The sequence below is a fragment of the Sarcophilus harrisii genome, chromosome 3, assembly GCF_902635505.1.
Source record: "Sarcophilus harrisii chromosome 3, mSarHar1.11, whole genome shotgun sequence".
Classification (NCBI taxonomy): domain Eukaryota; kingdom Metazoa; phylum Chordata; class Mammalia; order Dasyuromorphia; family Dasyuridae; genus Sarcophilus; species Sarcophilus harrisii.
Genome location: NC_045428.1, coordinates 574,540,051 through 574,564,459, shown reverse-complemented (window position 1 = coordinate 574,564,459; position 24,409 = coordinate 574,540,051). Strand labels below are relative to the sequence as shown.

Below are 24,409 nucleotides of genomic sequence, written 5' to 3'. Positions count from 1 at the left end.
ACCTGGTTTAGTTGACCTGCACCTGGAATTCCCTCTGCAGTGTCTTTGACAAGAGGTCACCTGGCACCAGTGTAGGTAGGGATGAGCCTGTCTACCCCAAAGTGTCCTGGAGAGCAAGTTTCTCTATTGGGCTCTATAGCTCGGTCTATCTCAAAAGATGCCGACTCTTGAAATTGGATAATCTGTCAGAAATGTGGGCATTGCAATGATTGTGCAGTAACCGAGTTCTCTTCCTCTCTCTGTCTCTTTTCCTCTCTCCAGCTGAACCACTGCCTCTGATGGACCTCTGCCGCCGGTCCGTCCGCCTCGCCCTAGGGAAGGAACGCCTGAGTGAGATCCATGCCCTCCCCCTGCCAGCATCCCTTAAGGGCTATCTTCTCTACCAGTGATGCACCAGCTCAAGGCCCACCACCATCTGGGAGCGGAATCAGGAAATCCAACTATGCGAACCCACTGAGCCGCCACTGGGGACCACAGCCCCTCTCTCCCCCGCCTCTGCCCTACCCAGCTCCCCTCTTCCTTGATCTGGCTGTTCCAACCTCACTAGCCAAGATTTTCTCGTCCTTTCTCGCACCCCAGTCTTCTGCCAGATAAAGACAGACCCTAAGAACAGGCTCATCTAGTCTTTATCCCTTGGAAATGGCCTCTTGGAGTGTGGGCAGACGAGTTTCCTTTGTGTATTTGGATTTTATTTTCTCCTCTTAAGAGAGACTTTATTTCTACAGAAGTAATAAGGTGTGTCCTGGTCAGCTCCAAGAATGGAAGTTCGGAGCCCATGGCTTCTGCCCAAACGGGTCAAGATGTCTCCAGAGGATTCCAGGGCCCGATGAGGACCAGTTGGGAGAGAGTGACCACACTGGCAATAAGGAGGCCAGGAAGCATCGAGGGTGCTTGGAAACTGACCGATGACTTCCTTTGGGTGGCAAGCATGGGACTTCACGGGTCACTCCTGCGCAGAAAGTGCCGCCGTTCATAAAGCTGACAATGCCAAAAAAAAACTCATTCTGGACACTTAAAAAAATAAAGAAAAGAAAATAGGACCCTGGAAAAAGGCCGGAAAGCAACTAGTGTTATTCCCTAAGATGTTGTCCCACCCTGTACTCTGTATTTATTCTTTCACCAACAAAACCCAATTTATTTATTCCACATAGAAAGAAAATGTATTCCTTTCTCTCCAATGTGTGTCTTGTTGCTCTCCCATACTACCCCACCTCCATGTGCTGTGTCACCTGCCGTTGGCCAAGTGATGTCGGTAGAGCTAGCGGGGCTTCTTTGGTGGGTGGTTTTTGTTATCTTGGCTTGTAGCTCCAAGGGGGAGTTCGGGCCGGGCTAGAGGCTTGCCAGGACGGCCCTTTTCTCAGGCTACAGCTTTCATGTGCAATAGTGATGCCTTCAGGGGCCTTCTGAAGCAGCTCTAACAGCCTGCCACCCTCTTTGTTCATCGCCTCTTACTGGCTGGACATCCTTGCCCGGGCTATGGGTATGATCGGTTTTTCTTCCTCAGGTCGCTCAAATGTCTGAGCTAAGCTGCCATTATCATCCTTCCCAGCTTTGGTAATCTGAGAAAAAGCATGTTTTCAGTTCTTTGTCCATTGGAAGGAGAGAGATTGAGAGAGAGAGAGAGAAAAAAAAAAGAGAGAGATGAGAGAGTGAGTGTGTCAGTCAAGTTCTTTACCATCATCCCCCAAGCCAAAATTAGGTCTCTGGAATATTGGTCCTGCCTCGAGAGCAGACCCAGCGTCTAGATAGGTCCCCGGTTGCTTCTTCCTGGGCTAAAGAAAAATGTGTCAAGAGCTCCCTTTTCCTGATGATTCCTCCAAGGTGCAGGCCTCGATACGGCCCCCCGCCCCTTTATTTTGCACATTTTGTTAACTTTGAAATCAGTTTTGGAATCCAACTTTTGGTTCAGTTCTGTACAGGTACAATAGATGACTTTATTTGTTTAAAATGTTTAATATATATATATATATATTTGTCTATGTAAGAGATGTTTTGAACAGCTGCTGTTGGATACCTTTTTTTAAAAAAAAAAATCTACTTGGAGAGTATATTTTTCAAAGCATAGAATTGGTGCCAAGCCCGCATGGGGAGTCGAAGTCGCCTCCCCCCAAACTGTTATTGTTTGTTGCTGTTGTTATTTTTTTAAGGAAGAGAAAAACATAACACACGTCCCTAGTCAAAGGATAGGTCTTTTCCTCCTTTCTGTTACAGGGTGGGACACACACACACTCTTATTGTTGCACAAGAGAGAATTCACCTTGTAGAGTCCGCCACTCGATTGCCTGGCCCCTGTGGTCTTCCACCAATGCTGGAAATGCAATGTCACCGCCCCCCCCCCTCCCCATTTCCTCCACTTCTCCTCTCGTTTCAGGTTCAGCCCCCTCCCCCTGTCTTGCCATCCCAGTACATAATTGCTTTGTTTGGTTTTAAAACTCCTTTCTATTTTATGGCTGTAGAGAATACTCAGTAACCTAATAAAAAAAAAGTTTATTAAATTTGAATTCACTCTGCTAGTGTCTTTTTGGGTGTTGGGGCCGGGAGAGGGGCTTCCGCCAACTTGACCTTTGACTCCGTTCCTCTCCTTTATGCTCTCAGTTGATGATCAGGATGATCTTGGTCCAGCCGGGCTGCTTGTGTTTGCTAGGACCCCGTTTCTCCCCTCCTTTATTTGCACATCTTAATTCTCGGCAGTTCACCCTCCTTCCTTCCACGGACCACCTTTTACTGCTCTACTCAGTTGCTTTGGTGCAATCAGGAAGACCCGAGTTCAAATGCAACCTCAGACACTGATTAGCTGTATGACCTTGCATTAATTTTTGTTTGCCTCAGTTTCCTGAACTGTAAAATAGGGATAATAACAGCACCTATTTCACAGGTGCTTAGCATAGTGCCCGGCACATAGTAGGCACTTAATATTTAAAATTAGCATCTCTTTTGCATCTCCCTGTGTATGTTTGACCCCCTCCATAGACTATGGACTCCTCAAAAGCAGGGACTGGTTTTTGTTCGGTTGTTTTGTAATCCTTATATCCCAGGCACCCAGTATGACGTCAGGTACTTAGTAGGCGCTTAATAGCATTTTCTGAACTGATGGTTCCTCCTGAGCACAGAAGACTCCGTACTCCCAAAAGTTTACTCTTCAGTGAGTTGGAGACTGGGAAACATGGGGCTGAGGGAGGAGGGCAGAGTTCTGTCTGTGAGGCTGAAAATTCAAATATTGCCTGTTCCAGACATTTCAGGGGAGGGAGCGGGGAAAAGGGTGGTCTCGAATTATTTTTAGGTTGGAGTTCATGTCTGGGTTGCCGTAGAACAGGAGCTCATTTTAAAGGAGAAGGAAAGGGAGGGGTGGGAGGGAGGAGGGAAGCAGGAGGTTGTGGGGGGTGTTGGCATAAAGGAAAAGAAGGGGTTTTGTTCAGCTGGGAGGCTTCTTGTGCAGCGGGTCTCTGGGTTTGAAAGGAGCTGTGTTAATAAAAGCATCAGAGCAGACTTGGCACGTGGGCTGGAATGAATACTCCCGGGTAGGGGCAGACTGCCCCCTCCTCCTCCTCCTCCGCTGCCCCACTGCAGGTAGCGGCCCCTCAGTCTGGCCATAGATGGGAAACATTCCCCGTCTCTTGTCCGTCTTGCTCCCGCACATGTCCTCGCCTTTCATCTCCGGCCCTTCCCTTTCTTTCTTGGGATGTGGAATGCGGCCTCGACCGAACCATAAACTATGGTGGGGAGGGGGCCGAAGACAGCCATTAGGCCCCGCTCGGGCCCAGACACCCAAACATGGTCGGATTCTAGCCATGGGGAATATCTGAAATAAATGACCTGCCGAGGGGGCCCGGCGTTGTGCTCTGTTTTACCGATGGCACCATGGCAACTGGAGAGGAAGTCGGGAGATGGGGATTGGGCCATAGAATCAACAAATGATGTCCTGCCTTAGCCAGCCCTAATGAATCAGCTCACTCTCTCTTCCTGGGGCTTTCTCATGGACTCAGCTGCTCGGCAGCCAGAGACAGAGCAGTCGGCCTCCGAAAAGGGCCTTCTCCTCCAAGCCACTCGCCTCGCTCCTCAAATCGCCATTTCCTGCCCGGGAGATTTCTGAATGTCCCGGGTTTTTTTCTTTTAAATGACTGGGGAAGATGAGAATTCAAACACTTAGCTGGAGACTTTCCCCCTTCTTTGGGGAGCTTGGATGAGCCGGTTTCTGGGAAATGTCCTTGGGGGGCTGGATTCAGAACTCAAGGCCCCGGCTCTGATCACACATTGAGCAAATCACTAAGCTTCACCGTCCACTTGGCCAGCAAGTTCTGTCGTTGTTCAGTCGTGTCTGACTCTCCGTGATCCCCTTTTGGTGTCTTCTTAGCAGTTTGCTATTTCCCTCCGATTCATTTTACAGACAAGGAAATGGCTCGCCCGGGTCACGGAGCTAGAAAGTGTCTGAGGCTGGATTTGAACTCGGGAAGATGGATCATTCTGACTCCAGATCCCGTGCTCCGTGCACTATAGCACCACCTAGTTGCCCTGCATATAGTAGGTGCCTAATACATGCTACTGCTTCCTCTTCTAGAAAACGGAGAGATTGGACTAGGTGGTCTCTGGGGTCCCTACCAACTGTAGAACAATGGGAAACATTAGATTGAGCCAGAGGTCCTGAATTCGAATCTTGCTTACTCCTCATATTTACTACATGGACAAGTAGTTGGACCTCAGTTTCTTCATCTGCAAAATAGACTTGAATGAGATACCTCTGAGTTTTCTCCCAGCTCTAAATATCTGAGATTAGGAGCAGTTTGTCTAGGATTCCTCCCAACCTTCTGCCCCATTAGCTCTTTCAGGAGGAGATTATGAATTTATCCCCAAGTACAAATTTTAATAAATATACTAAAATGGGATGGCATTCCCTTCAGTGGTGCTGATATCCACCCATTCATGATAGCTTGTCAACAACAGGAAACCTATGAGCATTTATTAGATGCTTACTGCATACCAGGCACTGTTTATACTGAGACGCCCTTAAATAATTAAGGTCAGGGATGACCCAGCACAAATCTGAACCCACTTGTAGAGACAGAGAGAAGACAGTTTTCTGTGAACATTTGAACCAGTGACTCAGATGGTGCCATGTACCCAAATACCCGTGGTACCAGAGATAATAGGGTCGGGGGGTACTTCTACATAAAAACTTGCAAGCAGCAAGATGGGGCAGTATTTAGAGCCCTGAGCCTGGAGCTAGTGAGACCTGAATCCAAATCCAGCCTCAGACCTTTGCTAACACTATGATCCTGGGCAAGTCACTTAACCTCTGGTTGTGTCCTGAACTGCAAAATGAAGATCACAGTAACAGCATGGACTCCCCAACACTGGGCAAGGATCAAATGAGAAAATATTTGTGAAGCATTTAGCACAGCGCCTGGCACATGGTAGGCATCATCTAAATATTATTCCCTCCCTTCCTATGGACTGGGATTCACTTCTTTCCTGGGTAGTTGTGGTCCAAGGAAAGGGAGACTAGCTTTGGAATCCCGAAGACCAGAGTTAAAATCCTATCTCGCAACCAGACTCGGGCCCTCCCCAATAATTCCCTCAATCTTTCCTAACTTTACTTTGCTTATCTGTAAAATGGGATAATAATAGCACCTACCTCAAGGATCAAATAAAATGACATGGGGAAGGCCATTTGCAACTTGAAGCTCTGTAGAAATGTGGACCAAAAAAAAAAAAAAAAAAAGAAAGAAAGAAAATGACTTCCACTCTGAGACTCAGTTTCCTCATCTGTAAAAAAGAAAGGGATTAGGCTAGCTGACCTCAGAAGTCCGTTGAGCTCTGTAATACATTCTCAGCTTTCTTAGTGAGGCTGAAGGGACATTGGTTTGAATCTTCAAAGTGGTTTTCTGACCAAGAATTCCATAAGTTGATCTCAGAGGAAAATGATGTGTGCGTGTTGTTGTTGTTTTTTTTTTTAATTCTGAGGGAAAGAATGGGAGCTATTGGCTGGGACTGAACATCCTGCTGCTATCTCAAACTCAACATGTCCCAGACTGAACTTGTCCCTGAATCAAAGATTTTTGAGTCAAGTTCCATCGAGATCATTTCCTCCATCTCCTTCACTTTACAAATGGGGAAACTGAGGCCCAGAGTGGGGAAGTGACTTGCCCAAAGTGAACCTGGGTACTTAGTGGCAAGATCTGAACTCAAGTCAAGGTCTCCGACCTTAAGAGCCTCCTTGTCGGCTATAAGCTCCTCGAGGGAGGGACTGTCATTTGTCATCTTTGCATCCCCAGTGTTAAACACGGGCCCGTATACAGTCGACACGTCCTCACACGGAACTGGATGGGGCTCATCCCCTCTCTGGAGAAGGCTAGGGGGCCCTTGCAGAAAGCTGCTCCCGCACATGTTGTTTTACTAATCGACTGCAGGCTCGTCCAGCCTCCAGACAGAGAACTATTTGAAACAGCTGCCAGATGTTGTGTCTGAATTCTCTTTTACAACTTGCTTACTGTTTAGCAATGTTCTTCCTGCCAGAGTTCAGCTTGCCCCAGTGGGTTCAGGCCTTTGCAGCTCATGCCTTGGATCGGCTGCTTTCCCATCCCCTCCCGCTCACAGGGAGCCTGTCCTCCCCCAGACTAAAAACCCCGTGCTTTCAGCCCCTCAGTAGGTCACCCAAATATATCCCCTTTCCCTGGGCTTGGGAAGCCCCCACTGCCTCGCACTGGTGGACGATGCTGTGGTGAGGGACTGTGCCCTTGAATAGGCTAAATAAGGCAGTCTCCCTTAGCTCCACGCTGACCTTGGGAAAGATAGCTCGAATTTAAAAGAGCCAAACTTCTCTCTTTCACTGAATGCAGCACTCATTAAGTGCCAACTGTATACAAATCGCTCATGTGCCTACCATGTAAGCACATGTTTATAACTATTGTATACAGAATACTATAAATGCATTCGGTGCCTACTGTATGCAAAGTACATTTCTTATGTGCCTATTGTATACAGCGCATTTAAATGTCTACTATATGCACAGTACATTCCTTAAGTGCCTACTGTATAAAAGGCATTTAAACGTCTTTTATATGCATAGGACATGCCTACTAGATGCAAAACACATCTGTATATATCTATTGCATATGAAGTACTTTTTTTCTTTTGTATACAAAGCACATTTTTCTGTTTTTATTGTATTTCTGTTGTCATTTCAGTCACATGACCGCAAATGCTTTCTTACAGTGGTTTCTTAGCTAGTAGAGTGGTTTGCCATTTCCTTCTCCAGCTCATTTTAGACATGAGGGAACTGAGGCAAAGGCTCTGAAGGTTAGGTGATTTGCCCAGGGTCCCACAGCTGCTAGTTAGTATCTGAGGCTGAATTTGAACTCAGATCTTTCTGACACCAGACCCAGTGGCCATCCTGTCACCACTGGCTGCCCTCATGCCTTCATGGGTATTGTATACACAGTCCTTCTATGTCTATTGTATACAAAGCCCATTGGTTATGTGTCTATTGTATACAAAGCCCATTGGTTATGTGTTTATTGTATACAAAGCACATTTTCTGTGTTTATTATATATAAAGCAAGTTTATTAAGTTTTGTGGGATGCACGTTTCTGTGCCTACTGTACTTTGTATTCCCATGATATACTCTGAAAGCTCCCTTTGGGAACACTAAAGTTGTCTTTGGAAGTTCCTTGGAATGGACTGGAAGGACTCCGGTGTTCCACACGGTATCAGGAACTTTGAGAACCTCTAATGCAAACTCCCTCATTTGACTTGAAGTAAGATGGGGACCCAGAGTGGGTCCGTGATTCACTTGAGATGTGAGGTTATTTCTTGAGCAATCAGTGTGCATTTATTAAGCACCTACTATATGTCAGGTACTGTGTTAAACACTGGAGATACAAAAAGAGCTAAAAGACAATCCCTGCCCCCAAGGAGCTTACAAGCTAAGGCAGAAGCAACATGCAAAAAAAAAAAAAAAAAAAAAAAAAGTGCAAAATAAGATTTACAGGATAAACAGGAAATAATTAAAATAATTAATAGACAGATGGCATTGAAGGGGAAGGCTTCCTGTAGAAGGTTGGGACTTAAAAGAAATCAGGGTGGTCAGTTATCAAAGCCTGGGGAAAACCGTAAAGAACGTCCAGAGCCAGGAGACAAGAGTACCTTGTATTGGGAAAAGCCAAGAAGTCAGGGTCCCTGCATCAAAGAATCTATGTTGGGGCGTTGGCTGTAAGAATACTGAAAAGGTAGGAGGGGGCATTGAATGATAGACATCATTCTGACATCAAACAGAGCGTTTTGTATTTAATCCCTGTGGTGGGGTGTTGTATTATCTGAATGGAGAATGAATCCGACAGGGGAGAGGCTTGGGGCAGACAGACCAACCAGTGGCCCTTGTAATACTCCAGGTGTAAGGTGATGAAGGTCTACACCGGGAGTGGCGGGTGGGTGGGTGGGTGGGGGACAATGTTAGAGGCGAGAAGGGGGAGCAATTTTGAGGAAAGCCTTCTTCTCTTTCTTGGGCTGGGGGTGTATGGTTGTGCGTGATTGTGTGTCTAATGGTGTTTGTTGTCATGTGTGATTGTATGAATAATTGTATATGTGGTTGTAAAAGTGATATGTCCAGTGGTATCTGTAGTTGTGGGTAATTGTGTGTGTGTGTGGTATGTATGATTATGTGTATAGTTGTATATGTGGTTGTGTGTATAATCACATATGTAATTAATTGTGCATGTGGTTGTGTTGTTAGGATTATGTGTATATGATTGTGCATGTGATTGTGTGTGGTTCTGTAATTATGTGTAGGGGGATGAGTAATTGTCTGTGGTTGTGTGTGGTGTATGTGTGATTGTGTGTACCACAGCTTGTGATGGTGTGTCTGGTTGTGTAATTGTGTGTGTGTGTGTGTGTGTGTGTGTGTGTGTGTGAGCGCGGATCCTCCCACCGTGTTTTGCAATCACTGGAAGCCAGGAGGGGATCCAGCCAGGGTGTGGAGAGAGGTGCTTAAGAGCATTCTTCCTGAATCCTCTTGGAAATCCTTCTCTACAACTTCCCCTGGAGCTGCCCGTGGGACCCGGAGGGAAGGCTGGGTGGGGACGGGAGAGGAGAGTAAGGTTGTGTAATTAATCTTGTTGCATGTGAAAGCGCACTTGTGTCCGTCCAGGAATCCTGGCGGCCACTGCCAAAGTGGACAGAGTGTTCAGTCCCCTTTGGAAAGCGCCAGAAATGTTTTGTCCGCTCGGGAAGGAACGCATCCTTTCCTGGGGCTCTGGAATTTGACTGGCCCTGGGCTGAGAACGCCTCCGTCTGCCGCTTCCCCGGGAGCTGGGAGCTCCTCCCGGATGCTGGGGCCCCCGCGGCCTCCAGGGGCCAAGGAGCCCGCCTCCCAGGGAGGTCCCACACGGAGGCCTTGGGATGCTGGGGGCTTTGCCACAGGGGCAGCAGGCGAGGACCCTCCCTCTCCCTTCCCCGCCTCGCCAGATACTTCAAGATCCTCCCTTGCTTTCCAAGTCTTCAGGGTCTCGAGGACATGGATTCAAATCCCGCCTCTGACTTTACTACCTCTATGACATTGGCCAAATACCTCTTCTATCTTGGACTTCTCACACATAAACGAGGGGCTTAGACTGGTCCCTAGCTTTGAGGTCCCTTTGGTCTGGGGTTCCAGAGTCGGGGACAGCTAGATGGGGCAGGGGTTAGAGCACCAGTCCTGAAGTTCAAATCCACCCTCAGACACTTAACATTTCCTATTTTTGTGAGCCTGAACAAGTCACTTATCCCCAATTGTCCTTCAGAAAAAGAAAAAAGAAGGTAGAGTCAGAGCTGGAGAGCTGGAAAGCTTAGGGGTCAAGTCGTCAAAGAATCCTGGGACTCCAGAGTTAGACCTGAGAGGGACCTGAGAATCCACATCCCTCATGGTGGGAAACCAAGGTTCGGAAGCTGGGATGACCGAACTCTGCCCTTCACTAATACCGGCTTACATTTTTCTGAAGGGCATCCAGGGTCAAGATATCCATCACAGGTTAGAAGGGACCTTCGACATCATCTGCTCCAACCCTTTCATTTTACCGACGGGGAAACTGAGGCTAGAAAGGGGACATGATTAGCCATGAGCCACATGGCAAGTGAACAGCAGAATTTTTCCCACTAGCCCAAATGCGGAGCCCTTCTTCTGGGTCTGCTGGAGAAATCCAGTCTCCTTGCCCCGGAACCGCCAGAAGCCATTCCTTCCCTAAGAGGAGACACTTTAATGAGGCAGGAGCGTTGGGCTCGCGGTGAAGATGGCCTGGGTTTGGTTCCCAGCCCTGCCCCTGAGTGCACGGGCACCCCTGGGAGAGCTGCCTCAATTCCGCCAAAGGGAAATGGCTACTTCCTGGACAGACCCTCCTCCTCCCACAGGGGAACCTCCCCCATGGTTCCCTTTATGGGTCTCTTCCAGCTGTCCTGGGAAACCGCGGGACCTCTTTATTTATTTTCCCCTGAGTTCTTAGCCAGGCTGTGGTTGAGGGGAAATGTCTCCCCAGAGGGTCTGGGAGGCTGAGGCCCCACCTCCTATTCTGGGGAATGGGGCCCTCCCAGCCCCCCCACCCCCCATGGGATGAAACAGAATTCCTCCCTGCTTTTGATGCTCCCGCAGCAACTAAATCCTATTTTGTCTAGAGGGGCCAGGGAGAAATATAGGATGTGGGCCCCTCCCATCCTTCATCTCAGCTTCCTTGGGGTAGTGATGAGCTCCCCATGTCTGGGATTTTTTCAAGCAGAGACTGGACAGCCCCGTATCAGACTGTCCAAGCCGGGATACTTGCTCTGATGCAAGACCCTCCTGCGCTCCCTCCTCTGTGAGCCACAGAGGAACAGAGGGATGGGACAGACAAAGGGGCTTTTCATTGTAGGAGGAGATCGCCAAGATGCTCGGACTGGAGCAGGGTGCCCCTGGACCCCACGTCCTACATCCAGAGCCCAGACTTCCAGGTTATGGCCCTCTAATGGAGACCAGGACGGCCCGCTTGCTGGCACAGAGCTAGTCACAAACTCTCCTCCACTAGACTGTGAGGTCCCTGAGAGCAGACCCCTTTTGGCCGTGACACGGTGCTTGACATACAGTAGGCGCTTAATGCTTGTTGACAGTGGCAGTTCCTGTCTTGAAAGGGGTCCCGATCTGATTCCGACTGAGTCATGGGAGCTGCTAAGAGTTCAGCAGTGCAGCCCTTCTGATCCCTCAGTAGACTGGAAGCCCCTTGAGGGCAGGACTTGTTTTGGCTTTTCCTTTCTGTACCCAGTAGCTAGCACAGAGGAGACCCCTAACGCCCGCTTGTTGAATTTCTCTGATGGACCCTCAACACACCCACTGGAGGAAGGACCTTAATTACAGAGAAGGGGCTAGAATTTGAATCCGGTTCTCTCAAAGTTCAGCAGTCTTTCCAGTATTGTTATTCAGTCGTATTCATGACCCTATTTGGGATTTTCTTGGCAGAGATACTGGAGTGGTTTGCCATTGACTTCTCCAGCTCATTTTACAGATGGGGAAACTGAGGCAAACAGGGTGAAGTGACTTATCCAGAGTCACACAGCTAATATGTACCCGGGGTCACAATTTGAACTCAGGCCTTCCTGCCTCCAGGTTTATCCACTATCTACTAACTACTCTACCACCCATCTGCCAGTGAGACAGAAAGGTGGGAAACTCACTCAGAGATAAGAAGGGATGAGCATTGGACAGCACGAGTCCTTCATCAGAATCAATGCAGCATCAAGAGAGTCAATGATGATGATGATGATGATGATGATAAGCCATACTTGCTCAGGGCTCTCCATATATTGCTCTCTTATTTGAGACTTACGACAAACCTGGAAGCTAAGTGCTATTATTATTGTTATTATTACCATTTTACAGATGAGGAAACTGCGCAAACAGTGATTTAAGGGACGTTATTCTCTCATTTAAGACTCACATAGCATAAGGGTTATTATTATTATTGCCATTTTACAGGTGAGGAAACTGAGTAAATAGCGATCTAAGGAATTCTACCAGGATCATAAAACCAGTAAGTGTCTGAGGTAGGATTGGAACTCCATTTCCAGGCTCTATGTATTATATCCCACACTGCCTTTATATAGATTCTAGCCAGACTGGAGGACTTACAGGATGCTGCCCAGGGCCACACCGGATTGGCAGGCACGGATGGCTTGGGGGCTGTGTCCTGGAAGGAATGAGGCCAGAGGTCCACTGGAGAGCTCAGAGTACTGACCTTAACTGGACCCCCATTTTGCAGATGAGAAACCTGAGGGACAGCTTTTGTTCCATCAGGCCCATGAGCTTCATTTTCCCCCCAGGCTGGCCCCCAGACACAGGATGCCCCTCAGAACACTCCCTGTGGGACGTGTGCCATCCGAGCCCGGGTTTCTGCATGTGAGGGGACGCTGCTGACCGGCTGCCTGGTTTCTCCAGCCAGTTCAGATCCGACAGCAACCCTGACCGTCCTTGGACACTGCTGCTTTTTCTTGTTCTTGGAGCCACTTGGCTCCTGTGCTCGGTTCACTCAGACAAGGGAGGCCGGTCCAAGGAAGCCTCAGGGAGTCAGCCGCCTGCTTTCCTAGGGCCCTCTCCCACTTCTCAGGTCAAGCTATTCTGCAATAACAGCCCAGAAGCCCTTTACAGAAGGCCCTGCGGGTGTTATTAGCCTCACTTTACAGAGGAGCAGAGGTGAAAGGACCTAGGGGCACCCAGCTAAGAATATCCCTAATAACAAATTCCCTTAGATGTAGGATTTGAATCCAGGCCTTCCCAGAACTTTCCTTTTAGAGCTGGAATACACCTAGAGATAATCTAACTCAGATTTCCCCTTTTAGAGATGAAGTTTCACAAGGTCTCATGGGTCACCCTAAGTCTAGCCCTCAGTCAAAGGAAGTAACAAGCCATGATAAAGCCCCCACTATGTGCCCTTGGCTCAATTCAAGCTCCATTTTCTGGTGGAGGTCCCACCCTTGGATCCTTCCTCTATCTCATTCTGCTTGTATCTTGTACGTATCTACTATAGATGGGCTATCTCCCTATTTTGAAAGCTAAAGAGGCACTCTCCATTTTAGAATATAAATTTCTTTTTTTTAATTCAAAGCTTTTTATTTTCAAAACTTTATTTTCAGCATTCACCCTTGCAAAATCCCATGTTCCAAATTTTTTTCTCCCTCCCTTCCCCCCCCTTCCCCTAGATGGCAACCAATCCAATATATGTTAAACATGTGCAATTCTTCTATACAAATTTCTAGTCATCATGATGCACAAGAAAAATCAAATCAAAAAAGGAATAAAAATGAGAAAGAAAACAAAATGCAATCAAACAACAATAACAAAATGAAAAGACTATGTTGGGATCCATATTCAGTCCCTCTCAGTGGGTGCAGATGGTTCTTTCCATCACAAGATCATTGGAACTGGCCTGAATCACCTCACTGTTGAAGAGCCACTTCCGTCAGAATTGATCATCATATAGTCTTGTTGTTGCCGTGTACAACGATCTCCTGGTCCTGCTCATTTCACTCAGCATCAGTTCCTGTAAGTCTCTCCAGATCTTTCTGAAATCATCTTGCTGATTGTTTCTTGTAAAATGATAATATAGAATGTAAATTCTAAAGCTCTTTCTCTTCTAAGGGAGTATAGGGACCAGTTTTTGTTCCCTTTTGGTGTCCCAAGAGCTTAGTCCATCACCTGGTCCTAAGTAATCAACCAATCAAAGAACATTGAATAAACCTCTACTGTTGTCAGGCATTGGGCTAAGTGCTGAAGATACACAAAGAGCCAAAAGACCTGCCCTTGAGGAGCTTACAGTGGAATGGAGCATTTAATCAGGGATTACTGTTTTTGTTTTTTTGTTTTTTTGGACTAGACATTTAGCTCTGGAGATGGTAGAGACCTCAGGAAACATTTAATGTTACTCTACACAGGGGTCCTTGAACTTTTTAAATAGGGGGCCAGTTCACTGTCCCTCAGATTGTGGGAAGGCCGGACTATAGTAAAAACAAAAACTTTGTTTTGTGGGCCTTTAAATAAAGAAACTTCACAGCCCTGGGTGAAGGGGATAAACATCCTCAGCTGCTGCATCTGGCCCACGGGTCGTAGTTTGAGGACCCGTGCTACAGAGAAGCAACACAAAAGTTAAGTGACTTGTCCGTCAAGGTTGGAATTTGAAAATCTGAACCAGCCTTTTGATTCTTGGGGGACACTAGATGACACAGTGGATAGAGAACTGGACCTGGAGTCGGGAAGACCTGGATTGAAATCCAGGCTCACATACTTCCAAGCCATATGACTGACCCTGGACAAGCCACTTCGTTCCTGCCTCAGTTGTAAAGTGCTACGAATAACAGCAGCTACCTTTCGGATTTGTCCAGGAAAGGGTGTTTTAGGCCATGAGGGTGTGTAAATGCTGCTTCTTGAATTAAATTGCTTGGAGTCCCATTTTTCTCCATCGTATAATAAGGATAATAATACCTTCTTCAGTAGCTGCCTCATAGGGAGGCTGGGAGGTTCCAATGTATTTTAAGTGTTTCCTATACTTAAAAATTCTCTATGAAGGCAACGGGTTAATATTTTGTGGTTCCATCCTCTCTTGGTCCCGAGGACTTGGGATGTTGGATGGGAAAAATTGAAAAAACAGGAGGCGGCATGAAAGGAGCTTTATGTCAAGTTACATCCCCACAACGAGGAAACCAGACTGGAGTCGGTAGCCGGCCATGGTCTGGCTCCTCTTCCTCTACCTGTTTTGCTGCCTTGCTGGTCACCTCTGGGGTGCACTGGGCAGAGAGAACACTTGGGCCTAGAGTCACAAAGAACTGAGTTCAAATCCTGCATTCTAACTCTGTGACACTGTGTTAAGCTCTGCCTCTAGAGGTAGCAGAGAAGGGGGGGTGAGTGTCTCTGAACTTATCAAGTGAAGGAGGCTATGTGGTCAACCGGCATTTATTAAGCACCTAATATGTGCCAGACTGTGCTCATCTCTGAGGATACACAGAAAAGCAAAAGCCATTCCCTGTTCTTAAGCTTAAGTCTAAAAGAGCACACACTGTCCAAAGAACTTTATACAAAATAAATTGAAGTTCATCTCAGTCTGCTAAGATTAAAGCAAATGGGAAAGAATGCAGGATTTTTGGAGGTGAGGAACATAGGCGTTTCACATCATTTCTCTGTGCCTCAGTTTCTTTTTTTAGATTTTTTTATTGAAGATTTTTATTTTCAAAACATATGCAAGGATAATTTTTCACCACTGACTCTTGCAAAACCTTGTGTTCTAATTTCCCCCCTTTTCCCCATCCCCTCGCCTAGATGGCACATATATGTTAAACATGGCAAAAAATACATGTAAATCCAATATAGACATACGTATTTGTGCAATTATCTTGCTTGTGCCTCAGTTTCTTTATTTGTACAATTAGGGCTTTGGACTCTATGACCTCTAAAGCCCTTTCTAACTATGGTCCCTGATGCTCTCCAAGGTCCTGTTCTCGGATCATCACCCTATGGTATCTTTTTTCTAAACGAAGGGGCTTGGGGCAGGGGGGAATTAATAAAAGAAGTTAAATTAGGGGTTTGGAGGAGATCCCCTTTAAGGTTGCTCCTCTCTCTAAAGCCGTAATCCTATTCTCAGAACCTCTCCATCCCCTCTCTGAACCTCGCAGGGGCGGCTCTTGTCTTTGCCCTCAGACCGATACGGGAGCTGAGAATAACCGCAAGTCATCTTGTCCCACACTCTAATTGTACAAATGAGTTAACCTAGGCCCGAAGAGATGATATCAGGCTGGTCTTTAAGTCCATCTCCAAAGCTAGCATCGATTCCCCTGCCTCACTCCCTGACTGTGTCCGGGAAAGTTTGTCCACGTGCAGAGGGAGCGACTCCTAGGCCCGCTGCCCGTGAAAGGCCGAGACAGCCCCATTGAACTTTCCCAGGCCTGGGATCATGGGATCCGGCCAGGGAGCACCACTCCTGCTTTGTCCGGGCGAGCATCTCCTCTAAGGCCCCATTGTGTGAGATCCTCTCTGCCCGACCAAGGGTGGAGGTGGGGAGGGCCCCCGCTCAGTCAACTTCCCTGAACTCAAGTCAGCCTTTGTTTTCTATGAAAACAAGCCAGCCGTCCCACACCAGTGAGGCCGCTGACCTCCACGCCGTTACCTTGCTCTCGCCAGGCTCCGGTGTCAGCCCCCATCTTGTTTTTATGAGCTGTGTAATCTCCCAGCCCGGACTTCTCCCGAAATAAACCGCTCTTTCAAATTCCAGGACGGCTTCGAATGATAATACCAGCTGTCTAGACGGAGGCCAGCCCACTGACACTATCATAAATAAAAATAGCTTGCTGTTTCTAGGCTCCTGCCAGAACCCCAGGATAGGAAAGATCAAGAAGGAGAAGGGGCTGATTGGACAGGGAGTGTTTGCCGGCCTTTCCTAAAGATGGGAGGCTTGGGTCGAACCACAAAAGTCCATGAAAGGAGAAGAGGATTCTGTCTTTTCCAAGAAAGTGAGGTAGCTAAGGAGCTGACATCCCCCTCATTCATTTCCAGGGCATCTGAGTCAGATTTTCATTTCTGAATAGAGATGTAACATGGGTGAGGCAACCAGGACTCTGCCCTAGGGAACTGGCATCTGGTGGGCATATTCTCCTTCTACAATGATCCTTCAAATCTTTGATCAAAAGGGATAAACATTTTACAGACCTTAAAGGGCTATCTCAATAATAGATTTATTAAAATATTGTTAACAATAGTTAATAATTGAGATATCATCAATAATAATTACTACGAATTTATTGAGATATAATTATTAGTAAAATTGTTAATAGTATCATTATTAATATCACTATATTATTAATAATTATCCATAGGTACTATTGATTATTAATTAGTTATTTGATTGTTATGATTAATTCTTATTAATAATAATGATGGCAAGGACTAAGATTATCAGAGAAGCTGGAATTCCAGGTGAAGAGGTCAGGATTATTTTCATGAGTGTGAATTCCCCCCAGAGTTGAGAGTTCTTAATAGTCCAAGTTCCTTTATTATTTCTAGTAAAACCCCTTCCCTCTGTGCCTTGACTGTCACTATTAGGTGTGAGTCTGTGTCTATGCACAGGAAAGTCAGCTTACCTAGGATGAAAGAAGTGACCTGGGACGTGGCCACATTGGGATGAAAGTGATCTATGATGCAGTCACTGTGCAGATTAGAGAAGGAACCGGAGCAGAACAGGTGTGCCCGTTTCCCCATGGACTGAATGATGAGCCGTTTGTGCCTGTGGAGACCTGCATGCTCTGTACTTGCTGGGGTGGAGGAAAACCCCCATTCTAGGAGCTGCTGATGGCCTTGAGCTCCCAGAGAGTGGAAAGCAGACTTGGGGGATTGTGGGGGATTGTGCAGAAAGAGGGGACTTTTTATTATAGCTTTTAATTTTATTTTTATATATCAAAAAATAATAAATTATTTATTTTTATTTACAAAACATGCATGGATGATTTAAGAGGGGGACTTTGGAACCTCCCAAGAAAAGGCTATCTTTTCAAACTTCTGGATTGGGAGGCTTGCTTGGCCAGTTTGGGGCTACCTGAGTTTGAGAGGTGCCGTCACAGCTGATTTCCTATAATTGGGCCTTTTTCCCCTCCCTCTTGGCTCCTGGGAGTGTAAGGCACCGTATACAATGAAGGGATTCTTATGTGGCAGTGACTGAATCCCACTGACACTGGCAGCAGAAGCGATGAGACACAGTCTCCCTTTGTGTGGGGGCCGAGCCATGAGAAGAGAACCGGACAGAGCAGCATGGACCACACCCCGACAATAACAAGAGTAGGCCTGTGACCCATTAAGGAGCGGGGCTGGGGCTGCAGGGGACCAGCTCTCTCAGAGTTACAGAGAACTTCAAAGTGGCCCCCACAGCAGTTTCAGGTGGAGCAAATGACCCTCAAGGGGACCATTTACCTGTCTGCCCCCGCCCCTCAATGAACAAGGGCAGGAATTTGACTGGTAGTGACTCCTAGTTAGTTAAATTTACTCTTCCCCAAGGTTTGGGGGTTCTTAACCTTTTATGTGCCAGGAGCACCCTTTGCTATTCTGGTAAAATCCATGGCCCCTTCATAGAATAATACATACATATTTGGCTGAGGCAATTGGGGTTAAGTGACTTGCCCAGGGTCACAGAGCCAGGAAGTGATAAGTGTCTGAGACCAGATATGAACTTGGGTCCTCCTCACTTCGGAGCTGGTGCTCTATCCACTGAGCCACCTAGTTGCCCTGAATAATGGTTTTAATATAAAATAAATTACATTGGATTACAAAGGAAAGAAATTTTCTTGAAACAGTTTTTAGCATGTTTTTAAAAATAAGTTCATGGACCCCTAAATAAAGAACCCCTGGAGATCTACGTCTGTCTTTCTATGCTCTAAGATTAGAAGTAGGTGAATCATCAGCACCTTAAGATCCCACATTTAGAACTGGGAGAGACCTCAGAGGCTAATACAGTCTTTTTAACAGAGGAGGAAACTGAGACCCCAGAGAAATGAAGTGATCTTTTCAAGATCTGAGCGGCAAAGCCAGGATTAAAGCCAAGATTCTTGACTGCAATACTCTTTCCCTCTCTTCATCTTACTTTTTTATTCACTCTGATTTCTTTCTAACTCCAAGGCAGACTGGGAGAAAAGCCAAAGGAGGAGAGTTCTTCCTCTTTGTGTTTCCTTGTCCTAAAAGTCTAGGCGTGTCCCCACACCTCAGCCCTTGTGTGGCAGAAACCCTGGGAGACCAGAAGCAGAAAGGCTTTGTGTCCCCCTCTGGACACAGCCAGGTCACAACCAGTGGCAAACCTGCTTCTATCCAACCCTCCTGTTCCTAAGTTTGTTTCTTCTCTCTCTCCCCCTCTCTTTCTAGCTCTGTCTCTATTTCTATCTCTGCCTCTCTGTGTCTCTACTTCTGTCTCTGTCTCTCTGTGTTTTTCCCTTTCTTTTCCTTTCTCTGTCTCTGCCTCTTTCCTTCTCTGTCTCTGCCTGGTTGTCTCTCCTCTCTTTTTCTCTGTGTGTCTCTGTCTCTCTTTTTCTTTTTTTCTCTCCTTCTCTCTGTCTCTGTTTCTTTCTTCCCCCCTTTCTGTCTCTCATTTTCCTTTTTTCTCTGTTTCTATCTCTCTGTCTTTCTCTCCCTCCCTCCCTCCCTCCTCTTCCTTTCTCTCTCTGTCTCTCTCTCTGTCTCTCTGTCTCTCTCTCTCTGTCTGTCTCTCTGTCTCTCTCTCTTTCTCTGTCTGTCTCTCTGTCTCTCTCTCTGTCTCTGTCTCTGTCTCTGTCTCTCTCTCCCTCTCTCTGTCTGTCTCTGTCTGTCTGTCTCTCTCTGTCTCTTGCTGTCTCTGTCTCTCTCATTTTCCATCTTTCTCCCTCTCTTTGTATGTGTCCTTGGGCTTTCAATCTCACTGCCCTCTTTCGAGAGCGAGCTTCAGACTAACCACCACCAGCCCCAAGATGGTATCAGGAACTCCCTTACCATGTTCATGGAATTCCTAGCCTGCTGTCTTCCCAGGCTGCCCGAGAGGGCTCTGGGGGAGCAAGTTCTGTGGGGTTGCTCCAGGGGGACCGTAGCCAGTTTCCTGAAGCCTAAGTTTTCAGGATGTGAGAGCTCAGTGTTGATAGTCAACAGGAGGGCTGCCAGGAGCCAAGGGCTGGGCCTGGCACGAGGCAAGCCCAGTGAAGAACATGTTATATAAACGTTATCCCAGCATGGCTCTCTCCAGGAGCAGCTCTCACTTGAGGGTTCCAAACAACAGCTTTGAAGGAGAAGTCTGGAAAGGGAAAGAAAAAAGAAAGGGAAGAAAGGAGAGAGGAAGGAAGGGGGAAGGGAAAAGGGAACTTCCTCCCTCCACAATTGACAGCCCATCCTCAGAATCATAGAATCACAGAATTGAACCTCACTGCCCATCAAATCCAACCCCTACCTTGAAATAAATGAAATGAAAAATGAATCCCCATTACAACCTGTGCAATATTACTACTTATGAGTGGTCATACAGCCTCTGCTTGAAGGCCTCCAAGAATGGGGAACTCATCCCCTCTCTAGACGATCCATTCCACTTAATTGCTGGGAAGACTTTCTTGACCTCAACCCTAAAAGAGCCTCTCCTTGTCCAGCAGGGAAAGCGTGCTCCCTCTTTCACAGGACGGTCCTTCACGGCCTGAATCTTCTCTTTTCTGGGCTATAAACACACCCAGGACCTGTAACCAGTGCTCATATGACAGGGACTCAAGCTCTTCACCATCTTGGTTGCCTCTTTTTAGATACCCTTGAACTTAAGAAGCAACGTACTCCACGGCAACAAGACTATACAATGATTAGTTCTGATGGACGTGGCTCTTTCCAACAATGAGATGATCTAGGCCAATTCCAATGATCTTGTGATGGAGAGAGCTATCTACACCCAGAGAGAGGACAGAGGGGACTGAGTGAAGGTCACAACATGTCATTCTCACTCTTTTTTGTTGTTTGCTTGCATTTTGTTTTCTTTCTCATTTTTTTCCTTTTTGATTTGATTTTTCTTGTGCAGCAAGATTATTGTATAAATATATATATACATACATTGGATTTGTCATATATTTCTACCATATTTAACATATATTGAACTACTTGCCATCTAGGGGAGGAGATAGGGAAAGGGGGAGAAAACTGCAACACAAGGTTTTGCAAGGGTGAATTATCCATGCATAGGTTTTGAAAAATAAAAATAAAAAGAAATGAAAAATAAAATTAAAAAAAGAAGCAATTAACATCACAAAGTTCTTACTAGAGCGGAGGGCAGGATGACCATCTCTGCCATGTTCCTGGTCATCAGGCTTTCCTTACAATCCCAAGGACACGTTGGCTTGGTTTAGCTCCCACATCACCCTGTTGACTTATATTGAGAATCTCTGACTGCTTCCAAGAAAGGGCAGAATTTCCTGTGCACAGCCGGGGTCCTTGATGTGGGTCAGTCCTAACTTAGGCTGGTCTAGTAATATATGTTTGGGGAGGAAAATAAAACAAATGTGGCCAGTCCCTCAGACAGTTAACAAAAGAAGGTTTATGAAGGCATAGCATGGAAAGGATATTCAACAAGTGATGGTTAAGGCAACCAGTATTTATTAATGTGCCTACTATGTGCCAGGCACTAGGCTAAGTTCTGGAGATACTTAAAGGGGGAGCCACATATGCAAGCATGTCTGCATGGATGGTGAATTCAGATTAAGGGGTGATTGCCAGGGAGACTTGAGGAAGTGCATTTAACCTCTCAGCTTCAATTTCCTCATATACAAAATGAAGACATCAGACCATATGGCCTCTGAAATAACTTCAAATCTTCTCATTGTCCCATGACCCTACAAAGATGGAAGAATAAGAAACCAAAGAAACCAGACTCCACCCCCAAAGAAACAAAAATACCCCAAAGGTTCATAAATAGGGGACATGCTCAAAAGGAAGTGACCATTAGGAAGATAGAAATAAACAAAATAAGAGTTCTGATGCATTGAAAAAAAATCATGGATTAACAGAAGCAGATAAATATTTATCTCATTTGTTTGAAAATATTATTTCATGACCGGCAGGCTGATTTCAGAAAAGTCTGGATTTATATGAACTGATGCTGAATGAAGTGAGCAGAACCAAGAGAACATTGTACACAACAACAAGATTATGTGATGATCAATTGTGATGGACGTGGCTCTTTTCAACATTTAGGTGAGTCAAGGCAATTCCAATAGACTTGGGATGGAGAGAGCCATCTACATCCAGAGAGAGAACTATGGAGACTGAATGTGGATCGAAACATAGTATTTTCACTTTGTTGTTGTTGTTGTTGTTTGCTTGTTTTTCTTTCTTTCTCATGTTTTTTCCCTTTGATCTAATTTTTCTTGTGTAACATGACAAATATAGAAATATGTTTAGAAGAATTGTGCATGTTTAACCTATCTTGGGTTGTTTTCTGTCTAGGGGAGAGAGGAAGGGAGGAGAAAGGGAGAAAAAATTAGAACAAAAGGTTTGTAAAGGTGAATGTTAAAAACTATCTTTGCATGCGTTTGGAAAAATAAAATATTATTTAAAATAAAGTCAAAAATATTATTTCATTTGATCTTAATAACAACCCTGGGACATAGATGTTAATTATTATCCCCATTTTATGGATTAGAAAACTAAGGCTTTCATAGGTTCCATAGCTAGTAAATGTCTGATGCCAGATTTAAACGCAGGTCTTTGTGACTCCAAGCCATTCTATATTATGTTTCTATAGGTTAAGGTCCTCTGCTTTTTAAAATTTGGAAGCCCTTGAGTTGGACTCATTCTTCAAAAGCTGTCAATAGCTCTGCAGCTCTCCTAATCTCCAGTGATAGGAAGAAGCCTTAGGAGGAACGCTAGAGGAAATGGGGCAGATTTAAATTGGGGTCAAGAATTTCCTAAGCATCCTGATTGCCATTATACATCTGGGGGCCTTTGTGGTACTCACAGCTTAAAGATCCTGTCTTCCAAAACAGGAAGGAGAAATAGCCTTTCTCCCTTCTCACTGCCTCATTCAATCTAAATGGTGCCTTTGCACTTGACAGCTCAGTGAAGATTTCTAAGACACTGGCAAGAAGCATCTGATTGAGGGGACTGAGGGTGCTTGGGGGGAACCTTCGATCCAGGAGTATCTTTCTATTCTCCAGGTTATTAGAGGGAAAAGATATATCCTGAACCACTATCAGAATAACCAAAATGCCCAGAAAAATATTCCTGGGAAATAAGGAATATGGAAAATAGGAAAAAGCATGAAATATTTTTTTCCTACATGGTAGAAAACAAAATAAAAATAGGGAGGGGAGAAAAATTGTGAAGAGGGAAGGGAAAGGAACATACTGATTTATGTTGAGTGGTTAGAAGGTTAAAAACAATCTTCTTAAGTTGGAAAAAATAATCTCTCATACTAAGAGGGAACTGGATGGTCTGAGGAAGAATTAGGTACTTGTCCTCTCAGCAATGATGCTGTAAATCCACAGGTGTGATCAGGTGAGAGCATCATCTCGCCAAGATTTAGTGATTATTAGTGTAAATTATATTGAAATAGGAGTCTGGAAATCTGAATTCTAATTTTGGTTCTGTCATTAATTAGCCATGTGACCTTGGGCAAGTAATGTAATTATGAGCTTCAGTTTTCTCTTCTGTAAAATGTGGGATTGGACGAGATGACTTCTCAGAAGGGGCTCATGGGATCCTGGATAAGAGACTGGAAGGGACCTTGGAAGCCAGCCAGTCTAACTCCTTCACTTTGTAGGCACAAAGAGTTTAAGCACTTGCCCAATACATGGTAGCTACGTGACAGAGCTGGGATTTGAATCCAAGATGTCTAATTGAACCCAATGTTCTTTCTATTGCCCCCCTGATTGGTGACTCCCTGCTAAGAGCACCTGAGGCCTCCATTTGTCAGTCTGGTAACCGCAAGAGAAAAGTCTGGGGGCATGTGTCCAAGAAGTGGGTGACTGTTCCATGCTGTCTGAAGGAACCTAGAAAGTATTGCTAAAGATGGCAGGATCTTGGGCAAGAATTGAGCGCTTCAGAGGCACAGGTGTTGTTTTCATTACTGCTGACCATTAAAGCAAGGGTTTCAGAGGAGAAAAGCAGATTTAGAGAGTAAACAGCTATTTAAAAATAATCTCTGAAACTGGGATCTGGATTTTGGAGCCACAGTTTAAAATATAGGAACAACAAGCTTCTGGCCAGGGATGGAGTGGATCAAACAAGGGCTCAATAAGAATGGATTTATCTGATATCTTGCAAATCTAATCAAGAGGACTGAAAAGGGGTGAATTGAAAAAGAGGAGGGGTGAGGCAGAAATTTACCTGTGTATATCCACTAAGCCACAGTAACTATGACTGAGGAAGGAGAATAGCAGTTAAGAGGCTTGGAGTTTCCCAAGAAACAAAATCCAAAATCTTCCTGCCTATCTCCCCATCCCAGTATGGGAGGCAACTGTGTCCTATTTGAAGGATACTCAGTACCTGTCCCTGATAACTATGACAGTGTCTCTCAAAGTCAGAAAAAACTGTTTTGTTTGTTTGTTTGTTTTGCTGAGGCAATTGAGGTTAAGTGATTTGTCCAGGGTCACACAGCCAGGAAGTATTAAATGTCTGAGGTCAAATTTGAACTCAGGTCCTCCTGACTTCAGGGCTCTATCCATTGGGCCACCTACCCAACCCAAAGTCAGGAAAAACTGTCCTGATCCAGTAACTCTCCAGACTTTTGGACCTCTTGTCTGATAATCTTCTCACCCTGAAGGTACCTTCACCCTAGGTCCCCCTCCTCTGATTGGTAAGTTCTTGTCTGGGATCATCATTTAAGGAAGTGCGCATCCATCTTTCCTCACTTGTCTCCGGGCTCCACTCCTTTATCTTCAAATGGGTATACTCCACCCTACTGC

At 45.8% G+C, this 24,409-nt stretch overlaps 1 protein-coding gene across 3 annotated transcripts in view; it reads left to right on the top strand.

The window, feature by feature from the left end:
* The window catches only part of SPSB1 (splA/ryanodine receptor domain and SOCS box containing 1), an 80,009-nt gene extending 77,622 nt beyond the window's left edge, over positions 1 to 2,387 (top strand). For all 3 annotated transcript variants that reach the window (XM_031962912.1, XM_031962914.1, XM_031962913.1), the window contains one exon: positions 262 to 2,387. In XM_031962912.1, coding sequence (XP_031818772.1) covers positions 262 to 389 — 128 coding nt within the window. In that variant the 3' untranslated portion in view covers positions 390 to 2,387. The remainder of the gene's footprint in view (positions 1 to 261) is intronic.
* Positions 2,388 to 24,409: the final 22,022 nt, after the last annotated feature.